Raw genomic sequence first — 11,973 nt, forward strand, 5'->3', positions numbered from 1 at the left:
CCGGGCGCTGCCGGCGGAGGAAGTGAGCCACGGGCCGAGCGGGGCGCCGCCGGGCTGGGCTGAGTCAGCAGCTCCGGGGGCGGCCGTCCCCCCGCCCCGGGCGCCGGTGCTCGCGCAGCTCCCCGGGGAAGAGCTGCGGGACTTCCTGGGGCCGCGGCAGACGCTGCTGCGCAGCCCGTCGGGGTCGCGTCTGGGCCTGTCCGGGGGCTGCATGGAGGCGAGCGCTCGCCCTGCGCTGCCCCTGCCTGCACCTCTGCCTGCAGACCTGCCTTCAGCGCTGCCTGCACCTCTGCCTGCACCTCTGCCTGCAGACCTGCCTGCTCCTCTGCCTGCACCTCTGCCTGCACCTCTGCCTGCAGACCTGCCTGCTCCTCTGCCTGCTCCTCTGCCTGCCCCTCTGCCTGCCCCTCTGCCTTCAGCCCTGCCTTCAGCGCTGCCTTCAGCCCTGCCTGCAGCCCTGCCTGCAGCCCCGCCGGCTGCCCACATGCCCCCACCAGATCTCTGCTTCCAGAGGCCCCCGCCGCCAGACGCGCTGTCTCTGCCCAGGTAAGTGCCCCCCCCCCCGAGATCCAGGCTGCCCTTTGGCACCCCCTGAGCCCCGCCGGCAGCGGGACGGCCGGGGGGTCCCTCACCCCCCTCCCCGGGGCAGCCCGGTCCTCGCCGGGCCGAGCCTCTCGGAGGGTTTTGGCTGGGGCTGCGGCGGCGTGAAGGCTCCCGGGGCAGAGTGCCCCGGCACGGCTGCGCCTTTGCCCCCCGGGGACAGCCAAGCTGGCGCAGAGGGAGCAACTTTTTTTGGGTGAGAATCGCAAAATGGGAAGTGTTGTGGCGGGGGATGAAAGTTTTTATTTGCGCCGGGAGGAACAGCTCGCTTCCCTACCCCAGCGGCAGGACCCCTCCTGGAAACGGCTGGGGCCTTTTTGGTGAAACAGAGGGGTTTTGCTGTCGGAAAGGAGGCCTTTCTCGGAGCCCAAAGCGTCATTTCAGAGTGAAAAACGCCGCTTCGAAGCGAAAGCGTTTCACAGGGAGCGAGACAAGGTTCATTTTGAAAGGGCAGCGATGAAACGCTGGGGACTTTCTAACCCCCCCCCCCCCCCCGCGCTTTCCACCAGGGCGCTCAGACCTGCTCGCCGCAGCCGGCAGGTTATTTTGGGCCCGCCGAGCATGACGCTTCCCCTGCCCGCCACGGCGAGCCATCGCCGGGCGCCTCAGCCCGTGGCCCCACGGGGGAAACTGAGGCAGGGAGCGGGGGCGAGCTGGCCCCGGGCCATCGCCGAGCCGGCCGTGAGCACGGCCCTGGGGTTCCCGGTCGTATGGGGGGAGGCGGTTGCTCGCCAGCAGCCGGCTGCAGGGGCTCCTGGCCCCGACGGGCGCCAGGGAGGCGTCAGCGTGGAAACAGGGGGTGTTTGCGCGGCCCCTGCGTCACAGGATGTACCCGGGGCTTCGCTTTGCCCATTGCGGCAGCGCTGACGGAGGTTGGAAGTGCCGGGGCAGGGACCCTCCCTAGGTTGGGGCCGCTGCAGTGGGAACAAGGTTGTGGGGCCGGATCTGCTCCAAGGTGAGAGACTCACTCTCTCCTTCCCCGACCTGAGCTGCCTTTAAAAGCAAAGGTCTAACATGAGTGGAGCCCTGTGACTCTCCAGATCTGCAACCACACCATCCACCTATCCATCCATCCATCCATCCATCCATTGATCCAGCCACCACCCATCCATCCATCTGTTCATCCATCCATCCATCCACCACCCATCCATCTGTCCATCCCTTCATCCATCCATCACCCATTCATCCATCCACCACCCATCCATCCATTCACCACTCATCCATCCATCCATCACCCATCCATCCACCAACCACCCCATCCATCCATCCCCCATCTATTCACCACCCATCTATCCATCTGTCCATCCATTGCCCATCCATCCATCCATCTGTCCATCCATGCATCCATCACCCATCCATCCCTCCACCAGCCACCTCATCTGTCCATCCATCCATCCACCACCCCATCCGTCCATCCATCACCCATCCATCCATCCACCACCCATCTATCCATCCACCAACCATCCATCCATGCACCCACCCACCCATCTGCCCACCGCAGGCCCTGCTCGGCCAGTTCAGTGCAGGCTCCACCAGGCAGGACAGACCAAGGCCCGGAGCAGAGATGGAGGCAGGAGGAAGCGTTCCCCTAGCTGTGATCGGCGCTGGGTTTCGTGCCCGTTATGGGCAGGGTCCTCGCAGCTCCCGGCCAAGGGAGATCCTCAGGCTCAGGGAGATGTCCATGGCTCCAACAGGCTCCCCAACGCCCGCAGCTCCTGTTAGGTGCAGGTCCAGCTTTCGCTCTGCCGGCTCCCGGGTTCGGAGGACCCCCTTGTCCCCAGCGTGGCAGCGGAGCCGTGCTGGCATCGCGTCCCCCTGCGAGACCTGCAGAGGACCAGAACGGCCCAGGCCACGAGCTCCCTGCGTGGCCAGTTCCCCAGCAGTGCTGGGCGCTTGCCCCGCTCCCATGGGGGACGCGGGAGAAGGGTTTTTTTCCCATCTGTAGGTTTGCTCAGCACCCCGTGCGTTCAAAGCGGAGAAGTCAGTGATGAGTACGAAAGCGCAGGGAGGTGGTTTCCTCCTGGGCAGCTTCGGGGCGAGGAAGGCCGGGCCGGAGGGACATCGCTGAGCCCCAAAGGCCGTTGCAACGTTTGCCCGCTTGCAGCCACTGCTTTAAATGCTTCCCGTTCCCCGGCATTTCCACCTTCCAGGGTGCTTGCAGTCATTTCACGAGCAGGCACCGTACGAGCACATTATTTAAGCGCGTTTTATGGCCGGTCCTCTGCACCGGCATGCATGGGGAGGCAGGGCTCCCTGGCAGCGAGCAGGAAAGGCACATTTTTAGCAGAAACACTATAAAAACGAAGCGTTTGGGCAGACGCGTGCTGAGCTGGGACAGTCAGGCTGCACAGGGGCTTAGCGCGTTGTAGCAAAAAAAGCGGGTGCAAAGCTTATTTGGGTTGCACATGCCGAAGCACCAAGCTCGGCTTTTCTGTCACCCCTGGGAGCAGCCCGGCCTGCGTGGCGGCCGGGTCCCCGTGTCGCCATGCGGCTCCCGGACGTGCCGCCCGTGCCCCGGCGTCCTCCATCCTCCGCTCGCCGCTGGGGGCAGCCCGGGGCGGCCGGGATGCGTGGACCCCCCGGTACCCCCCGAGCAAGAGACTTTCCCCCCTGCCGGATTTTTCCCACCCACGTGCTGGGGTCTTGGGGAAAAAACAGCCCTGCAAGAGCAACCGGTTTTACCGAGTAAGGAGGGGGGATTTCTGCGGTACGCCGAGGTGACCCGGCAGCCCGAGCGCCGGCAGCCCTTGGCCCCCGCGTCCGTCCCGCCGCTCTTTCTTTCGCTCTTTCCCCGCCGTGCCGGGGTCGGGGTTTCCTGCCGCCGGGGCCGGCGCATCCTGCGCCGACATCCTGCTTCCTGGCCCCGGCGCACGCCTCGGGGCACCGCCGCTCCGCAGACGCCTTTTGGGGGGCGGCGCAGCGATTTCGGCGCGGGGAGCGGGGAACCTCGCGGGATTAAAGTGTAAGGGATTACATTTCCGCGGAGGGGAGCAGGAGCAGCCTGGCCCGAGGGCTCCCCGCGCCGTGCCGGGCCGCCGCGGCCGCCCCACACACCACTGCTCTCCCCGGCCTGTCTGCGGGCCTGGCATTAAATTCCCCCGGGCCCGGCGTTAAATTCCCCCGCAAAACCGCTCTTGGTGAAAAGCCCTTACGCAAATGCGGCCCATGCAAATGGCATTTCCTAAAAACGTCCCCGGCGCCGCAGGGGCCGTGTGAACGCCAGCCCGCTGCCGGCACGGCTCGAGGCCGCGGGGGATGGAGGGGCAGCGGAGGGGGCCGGCCATGCCAAGCTTGGCTGCCCCCGACGACACCCCAGTGGGAGGAGAGCCCCTTTCCCAGGAAAGGGCCACGTTGCCGGTGCTTTTTCCCGGCGAGCCGTGACACTGGAGGACGGCGGCCGCCGCGCCGAGGGTGCTCGGGCCTTTCACTCGCCCGCCGCGTCCGTCCCGCTCCCGGCACCCTCAGCGAGCCCCCCGGCGTCCCCGACAGGGCCGACTCCGAGGAGATCGTCACCTACATCTCCGAGGGCATGACGGTGACCTCGGCCGACGAGGAGAAGCTGCAGCTGCTGAACAAGAACACGGAGCTGCGGCGCATCAACAAGGAGGTGAGCGGCGCCCGGGCACCCCCGCCGTGACGCTCGCGCGGCGCTGAGCTCCACCTCCTGTCCCCGGGGCCGCTCGGCCTCCTCGGGAAGCAGCGCGGCCCCCCGCTCACCGCCGCCTCCCCGCTCTCCGCCAGCTCGTGAAGCTCAACCAGGAGTGGGACCAGATCTACCACGCCACCACGCTGGGGCTGCAGCAGAAGGTGCGGGCCCTGCAGCAGGAGATGGCGGCCCTCAGGCAGCACGCGGAGCGGCTCGCCATGAAGCTGGACCACGAGCAGGTGCGCGAGGCGCCCGCCCGGCCTCGCGGCATGGCGGCGGCTCGAGCGGGCCGGAGCGGCCCAGCCCAGCCCAGCCCCGGGGCCTCTGTTTCCCACCTACTTTCGTTTGTCAGTGAAACGAATTCGCCAGGCCTCTGCCGAGCCGCGGGAGCCCAGGGTGGGTGGGAGCGGGGCTCCCGTGCGGGGAACGGCCCCCGGCGCGCGCCCGCCTCGGCAGCCTGCCTCCTTTCAGAGCAAGAGGGAGTACTGCGAGCAGACCCTGATCCAGGAGCTGAAGAAGAACCAGCACCTGCAGGAGTACGTGCGGCAGCTGGAGGGCAGCCAGCACCGCGGGCCCCCGGCCGGCCGGCCCCCCGGGGTGAGTCGCAAACCGGCCTCTTCGGAGATGCCAACCGGCCCTCCCGGCCGCGGGGCTCCCCACACAAAGCCGGGAGCCGCCGGGCCCAAGCGGGGCGGTGGTGGCAGCGGGATGCCCGAGCCCTGAGAGCCGGCCGCAGCACCAGGCTGCGCTTGCGGGCGGCCTCCCACTGTCGTCCTCCACAGAGCCCCGAGGCGCCGGGCGCCGGGCCCCAGCGGGGCTGCGGGCAGCGCGCCCCGAGGACGCCGGGCAGCGAGCGCCGTGAGCCCCCCGACAAGGAGGTGACCGACCTGAAGGACCAGCTGGAGGCCCTCAAGTGCCAGGTGACCTTGCGCTGGGAACGGGGGGCTCCCGGGATGGTGGGGTGGGGAAGAGGATCCCGTGGTGGGATCCTGGGGGATGCTGCGGCTGCCCTCGAAGCTTGGGCAAAGGCTGGAAGCTGTAACACATGTCCCCACCAGCACCCCTCCATCAGGCTGCCCTGGGCCGGGCGACGGAAGGAGCCTCCCACCCCCACCCCCAGCCCAGGAGTGGCGGCCGGCGCTCCTGACGTGCCTCCTCCCGCTTTTGCAGACGGAAATTTATGAGGCCGATTACAGGACAGAGCACCGGGACCGCGAGCGCATCGAGGCTGAAAACGAGAAGCTGCGGAAGAAGGAAGAGGAGATGAGGCAGCAGATGGTGCTCCTGCAGGAGCAGGTGAGCCCACCGCCGGCCCTGCCTTTGCCGCGGGAAGCGCCCGTCCTCGGCCCCATCTCCTCATCCGCTCATGCAGTCGCAGTCCCGGCTGGATCTGTCCCAGATCGTCGGCCCTCGGCAGTGGATACAGCCAGGAAGCCACGGTCCCGGCTTCCCCGGTAGCTCCAGGTACCTAAAACCACCTCGTGCCCTCCGGTCACTCTGCCCCTGCTCTTTGTTGCAGCTGAAGATCTTTGAGGACGACTTCAGGAAAGAAAGGTCGGACAAGCAGCTGCTCCAGCGCCTCCTGAAGAGCAAGTCTGCCCCCAAGGAGCCCGTCCTGGTCCATCGCTGCAACAGCCACGAGAAGCCCGGCCCGCCGGCCACCTCCGCCCCCAGCAGCGCCTCGGGCCCCAGGGGGGCTGGCTGCAGCCGGCACTGCGAGAAGCCCGGCCGCAAGCAAGGCGAGTGCGCCAGGCACCCAGAAGCCCAGATCCCCACTTTCAGCAGAGACTACTAGGAACGAGGGCTGGACTCCCTGCCTCGCCTTTCATCCTCCTCTGTGCCTCCTCCTGCACCAGCAGCCAGCTGGATCCAGGACCTAGGAGCCTTGCTCATCCACTGCCTGTGGACAACCCTCCTCGGGAGCTTCTCCATCAGGGCTGCCTTGGTTAGCACCAAGACTGCCCACTGCTTGAGGTCCAGCCCAGCAGAGCAGAACTTACTTCCTCTCCGGCATAAATCTCTCCTTCATTTTTCAAGGCCCGGATGCAAGAGCAGGAGGTTTGTATCTCTTTGACCTGGAGTGCATCTCCTTTGCCTCATCTAACCTGCCTTTTCCCTCTGGAAAGCCCAGGGCTTGCAAAAAGGAAACCAGCAGGGAAAAGGCCCAGGTGCAGGCCCAGGGCGGTGCCGGTGCCAGGGAAGGGCTCCGCCACCCCTGCAGCCGCCGGGGACTCTCGCTATGCTGCTGCGGACCAGCCCTGGTTCCAGCAGCATCTCTTTGCGCTGCTATTGCTCCCACTGAGGGGCTTTCATTCAAGCACTTGGAGGCTTTGGCTACTCTCTCCCCAGGCTGGGACTGGGGGAGGAATGGCTAGGGTCAAATCCAGACTTATTTATTTGTGTTAACTCATTTTCTTGGCTTCCTGTTGAGCTGAGACTTTCTACAAGCAATTGAATAAAAAAATATAAAATGAACCACCTCGTTTTTCTGCTTTTAAGGTGCCAGCAAGATGTAGGGACAGTAACTTGGCCCTTTTTTCATGAAAGAGGAAAGGCATTTGATTCAGAAACTTATTTACCAAGAGATACTAAGAAGAACCAAGGTCTCCCTGTTCACCAAAGCTAAGACCAGGCATCTGAGGCTTCAGCATGGCCAGGAAGGCACGGGAGAGATGGGCAAGCAGCTTTCTCAGCAGATTAGTGAAGGACTGGGTTAGCTCCTCCAGGAAAGGGACACACTGCCGATGGCAGTGGCAAAAAATAAGGACACACCCCCCTGTCGGGAATCCCAGGGGCCAGAGCTGACTCGCTCTCAGGCTGGGAAAATAACTTTCTCCAATTTCAGGAACTTAACTGATGCCAGAGTGAGTTTCTTCAGACTAGTTTCTCCAGCCTTGCCCAATACCACAGTGGTAACGGGATGCCACACGGCACCCCTGTCGGCTTCTGAAGGAGCCTCGGGGCTGTGCCAGCCCCTCTGTGGGCACCCAAAGGGCTGGGCCAAGGGAGCAGCTGCAGCCTAGAGCTGGAAGCCCTAAATGGCCCCTCCAAGGTTTCCAACTGAGAAGTTGCACCAGCCAGCCTCCCCCTAGACGTGCATTGATAGCTAAGGTGACCTGGGCAGAGGTTACTCAGCAGCAACAGGAGGATTTGATGCTGCTGCTCAGTTGTGCCCGACCTGCTGGTTTTGGGGAATACCTCCCACCAGCCCAAGTGACCGACAACCACAGTGCTGCAGGCAGGCTGAGCGAGCATGGCCCGGGCACCCAGGCTCAGAGACATAGACGCCACAAACCCAACCTCCCAGCAAAAGGTCAGAGCAAGCAAAGCACATCTGTGCTCTGGCTGATGGGTCCTTTGAGTTTAGCAACAGCAACAGGCTCATTAAACCACCTGGAAGTCTAGCCACTAGATGGACGGGGGAGGTCCTACTACGCAGTCGGCTTCAGAGAGGAAGTCGCTGAACAAGGAAGCGTCATTGATTTTGGCATCAAGATTGACTCCCAGTCTGCAGTCAGCTGGGACAGCCTTCAATGGCAGGGCAGGGCTGGGGCTGAGGAGCCTCTCCCCATGCAGAGCCAGCCCTCTGCTGAGGCACCCCATGCTTCAGCTGGTGTCAGGGGGTTTATATTGACACTTCAATACTGTACTCTTCCATGCTGCTCCATGTAACAGCAGCCTTAGCTTTCTAGGTACCTCATGTAAGGCTAAATAGTGTTGGAGATTTTTGTTTGAAGGCAAGGTACTTTTCTTTAAGCTCCCTTGGGCTTTGCGTCAGTAGCAAACTCTATAGCAAGATGGTCAGTTCCCACCTCTCTGCTTAGGGAACAAGGTCCCCAAATCACTAGAAACAGCACACTAGCTCCTTAAAGCTGTGATTCGGTCGAGTTTCCCGTTGCACCCTTCCAAGTGCACATCTGAACCCCTCCCAGTCCAGCGAAATGCAGAATACTTAGCTCTTGATGCGCTGCATACTTGAGCAGCTTCTAATATCAGTACGAACTCAGTCTTCTAGAGAAATGTACAGAATAAATGAACGATAAGGTGGGTGGAAAACTGAAAGAACTATTGGGTTCAAAGGGTTGTGATCAGCTTCATGAAGGCCAGCAGTGGCTGAAAACTGGGGGCATCCTTCAGGCATCAATATTGGGGCCAGTACTGTTTGATGCCTTCATTAGTGACCTGGACTACAAGACAAAGCACACACTCAGCAAGTTTACAGGTGACACCACTTTTGGAGAAGTGGTAGATAAGCATCAGGGCAAGGCTGCTATTCAAAGGGACCTCAATAGGCTGCAGAAGGGAGCTGACAGGAGCCTTATTTTTTTTTATTGTTGAGCTCAATAAGGCAAATAAGAAGTCCTGCCCCAGGATGGACAGGACTGGCTGGAGGTGACTGGCTAGAAAGCAACCTTACAGAACAGGACAAGTTGAACAGGAGTCAGCAGCATGCCCTTACAGCAGAGAAGGCCAACCACATCACAGGCTATACCAGCAAGAGCATGGGGAAATGCTGAAGGAGGTCATTATTCCCCTTTATTCAGCACTTGTGAGACTACATTTGGACACTGTGTCCAGTTTGGGGCTCTCCATTACAAGACTGACAGACATGGAGACGCTGGAGCAAAGCCAGAGGCCACTGAGACGGTGATGGGGCTGGAGCACAGCAGGTACGAGGAGAGGCTGAAGGCGCTGGGTCTGTTCAGCCTGGAGAAGGTGCAGGGTGATCTTACTGCTGCCTGCAACTGCCTAGCAGGAAGGTATAGAGAAGTCTGAGCCAGACTTTGTGGAGACTTATGGTGATAAGACAAGCAGCGATAGCTCAGGTTGCAACACGAGAAACTGATTAGCAATATGGATTCCTCCCCCCCCCCCCCCCGCTTTAAACCATGAGGGCAATCACATATTGGAACAAGGGCCAAGACAGGTGGGGAAACTCTGTGCTTGGAGGTACTCAACTAGACAAATCCTTGAGCAACCTCAGCTAACTGGACCCACTTTGAGCGGGACACTGGACCACAGGCCTCCAGAGGTCCCTTCTCACCTACATAATTCTACACTGAGCTGCAATTGCTCGAGATGCAGCACTGTACAATTTTAACCACCCGAAATATCCCTTCCCCCATCTAACGTATGGCTAAGATCCCTCATATGGCAAAAAGCTGTTCCCCAGATGGGCACAGAGGCTGCACGTGACTTGGACAAACGATCTTCTGAACTACAGGCCCTTAGGGATGGTCCAGATGCTACCTATGAGGTGTCCATAAACCACAGTTAACCAAAGCAAGCCTACTGTTAGGGAATTTAAACTCACCCTGCAGAATCCGCATCACCCATTGGAAAGCAGCTAGGAGCTTACTCTGACAAGCGCTATACCTGTTCCACAGCCTTTCATGGATCGGTTGGAAGAAGCAGAGGAGGGGGGACGATTTTGACAAGGGTACCAAGCTCCAGACCCCCACAGAGAAGAGGAGGCTGATGGGTGCAGACACCCTGGCTGCAGAAGGTCCTGGTACTGAACTAGAAGCACTGGTGCAGCAGCCCACAGACCCACGTCCACACCACCCAGGCACTTCACGTCCCTGGAAAGTTCAACACCGCCCCGACAGACAGCTAGGAATACGCACTGCTAGGGGAGACTGCCAGGCCATTTCTCAGGGTGTTTTTGTGACGGGACGACTCAAACTGTAGTACCATCCTCAGGCAACTCCTCCTCCGAGCTGAATAATTTGTATGTCAACACATCTTCCCTAATACTCATTCTGTGCTCCGTTAAACCAGAGACTTCCCTCCACTGGTGTGAAACACCATTTTCACTGCTGCTTGAAGGCTTCACTGACCAAGAGTCTCCCAAACATGTACCAGTCCAGCCTTGCCTGGCAGCTCTTCTTCCTTTACAGAGAGGAGGTGAAAAGGACTAACTCACATTTCTGTACTCCTCCCCCCCCCCCCCCAAAAAAAAACCAAACAGCGCACTACAGCAGGCCCAGCCCAAATGACAAGGCAGTCGGGGTCACAGTAAAAAGGGTCAGGAGAGCTTTGGGCCTCGCACTGCAGGGAGAGCAAGGCCAGACAGCACGGGCTGCGTTCTGTAAATTCAAAACACTTTCAGTATGCTCCTCTGCTGTAATATTAAGCCTCAATACATGTACTCTGAGAGTGAATGCGATTTTTGAGGAGCCCTTGGGTGGCAGACTGTGTGTGCAGTACCCTCTGCAAGAGCTCTGCAAGTTAAGCTGAAACCCGAAGACTGCTCATTACTAGGGTAACAGCCACTTGGAGCCCTCAAGTCACAAAAGCTTGAGGTGCGTCACCTGAGCCAGACTCTAGACAAAGGGCATCGCTTTGTGTTTTGGCCCCCAGTGTACCAGCAGCAATAAGAACCCAAACCGAAGGGGTTATGAACAGAAGCACCCTCCCAAACAGGAAAACCCCACCAGTTAGACACGCCAGTGCAGCCCTCATACTTGAGCTGCTCACTCTGCTTCTGCCCAGCAGAACCGAGGAAGCAGCAAGACCACCTTACTACAGGCCCAAGAACATGGATGGCTTCATCAGGGCAGCTACCCCTCCAAGTCACAGCAAGCAAAGATCCATTTTCATCAGCAACACTTTGGAGAATAATTCATTTTGATAGCAAAACATTTTTTTCATCTACACTTAGTCCAATTTAGGTAGCAGGAAGGAAAACAGAACTAATGAGCAAAGAGCCACAGAACTGAGCTATACACAGGCAATCCCAACCTGTCCTTATCAATTTAGAAAGGAACAGCCGAGCTTTCAGCAGCCACCCCATCTCTCCATCCCCATCCTCGGTAAAACTCACTCACAGGCCAGCTCACACAGGAGCTTAGAGATTAAAGCTATCATTTGGAAAGGAACAGAGCTGAGCAGGGGAATTAATTCACCAAAAGAGGCTATTGAGGATTTAAAGCTTCTACATGGCTGGGGTCCAGAAGATGGACACCATCTTTTGGATGTGCACAGCCTAGTTCTGTCCTAAACTTAGTTATGGGTGACATGAAGTTTCTACAGTTTGTAGTGCAAAGTCCTAAAGAAAAAGGATAGACCTCTAAGATCTTATGGAGATACTACAGTCGTTTGGCTCTTTGGGGAGAGAGGTAGGGGGTGCGTGTGCCTGTACCTGGAGCCACAGCGTCAGGTTTGGGGAGTGGTGGTGGGTTTTTTTGGTTTTTTTTTAAATCACAATATTCTCTAGAGCTGCTGAAACAGAGGAAGCCTTATTCTTGCCCTAGTTAATCTGGGAACAAGTCTTCCAGAGATCTTGATCCACGAAACCTTGCTACTCTGGAAGGCCAGGAGAATTTGGCTGCTAGTCCTGGGGAAGCATCCTGACCAGCACAGCTGCACACTGACCTCTGCTGGTAGCGAGTTACCCGCAGACTTAAAAAGACCTCAAAGTTTGCTGTGGGGAGAGTCAGAAACAAAATACACCACAGTACTGTCAAAAGGTAAGTGAGTTGTCTTGAAATAAAGCTATTGGCTTCTTTTCATCAACATCGGTGTTCACTTGACAGCTGTGCTAGAGGACGCGCGCACAAAGCAGCGCAAGTTGCATCTCAGCAAGAGAACAAAAGAAAAAATATTATTTTCCAGAACCCTCAAAATACATAACCTTTAGGAAAACAGATTTGCAATAAAAGAACAGCAGTACCGCAGCTACCATCAGTGTACCATTGGCCTTGGAGAGGCTTCAGCAAGCCAGG

At 59.2% G+C, this 11,973-nt stretch overlaps 1 protein-coding gene across 1 annotated transcript; it reads left to right on the forward strand.

Annotated features, from left to right (window-relative positions):
- The first annotated feature begins 484 nt into the window (after positions 1 to 484).
- LOC112982498 (TNFAIP3-interacting protein 3-like) lies at positions 485 to 6,721 on the forward strand. Its single transcript, XM_026098945.2, has 7 exons — positions 485 to 546; positions 4,090 to 4,207; positions 4,342 to 4,485; positions 4,718 to 4,843; positions 5,029 to 5,166; positions 5,417 to 5,542; positions 5,766 to 6,721. The coding sequence occupies exons 1-7, from the start codon at positions 485 to 487 to the stop codon at positions 6,039 to 6,041; spliced, it is 990 nt and encodes a 329-aa protein (XP_025954730.2). The 3' UTR covers positions 6,042 to 6,721.
- The last annotated feature ends 5,252 nt before the right edge of the window (positions 6,722 to 11,973 follow it).

Source organism: Dromaius novaehollandiae, chromosome 11 (assembly GCF_036370855.1).
Source record: "Dromaius novaehollandiae isolate bDroNov1 chromosome 11, bDroNov1.hap1, whole genome shotgun sequence".
NCBI lineage: Eukaryota > Metazoa > Chordata > Aves > Casuariiformes > Dromaiidae > Dromaius > Dromaius novaehollandiae.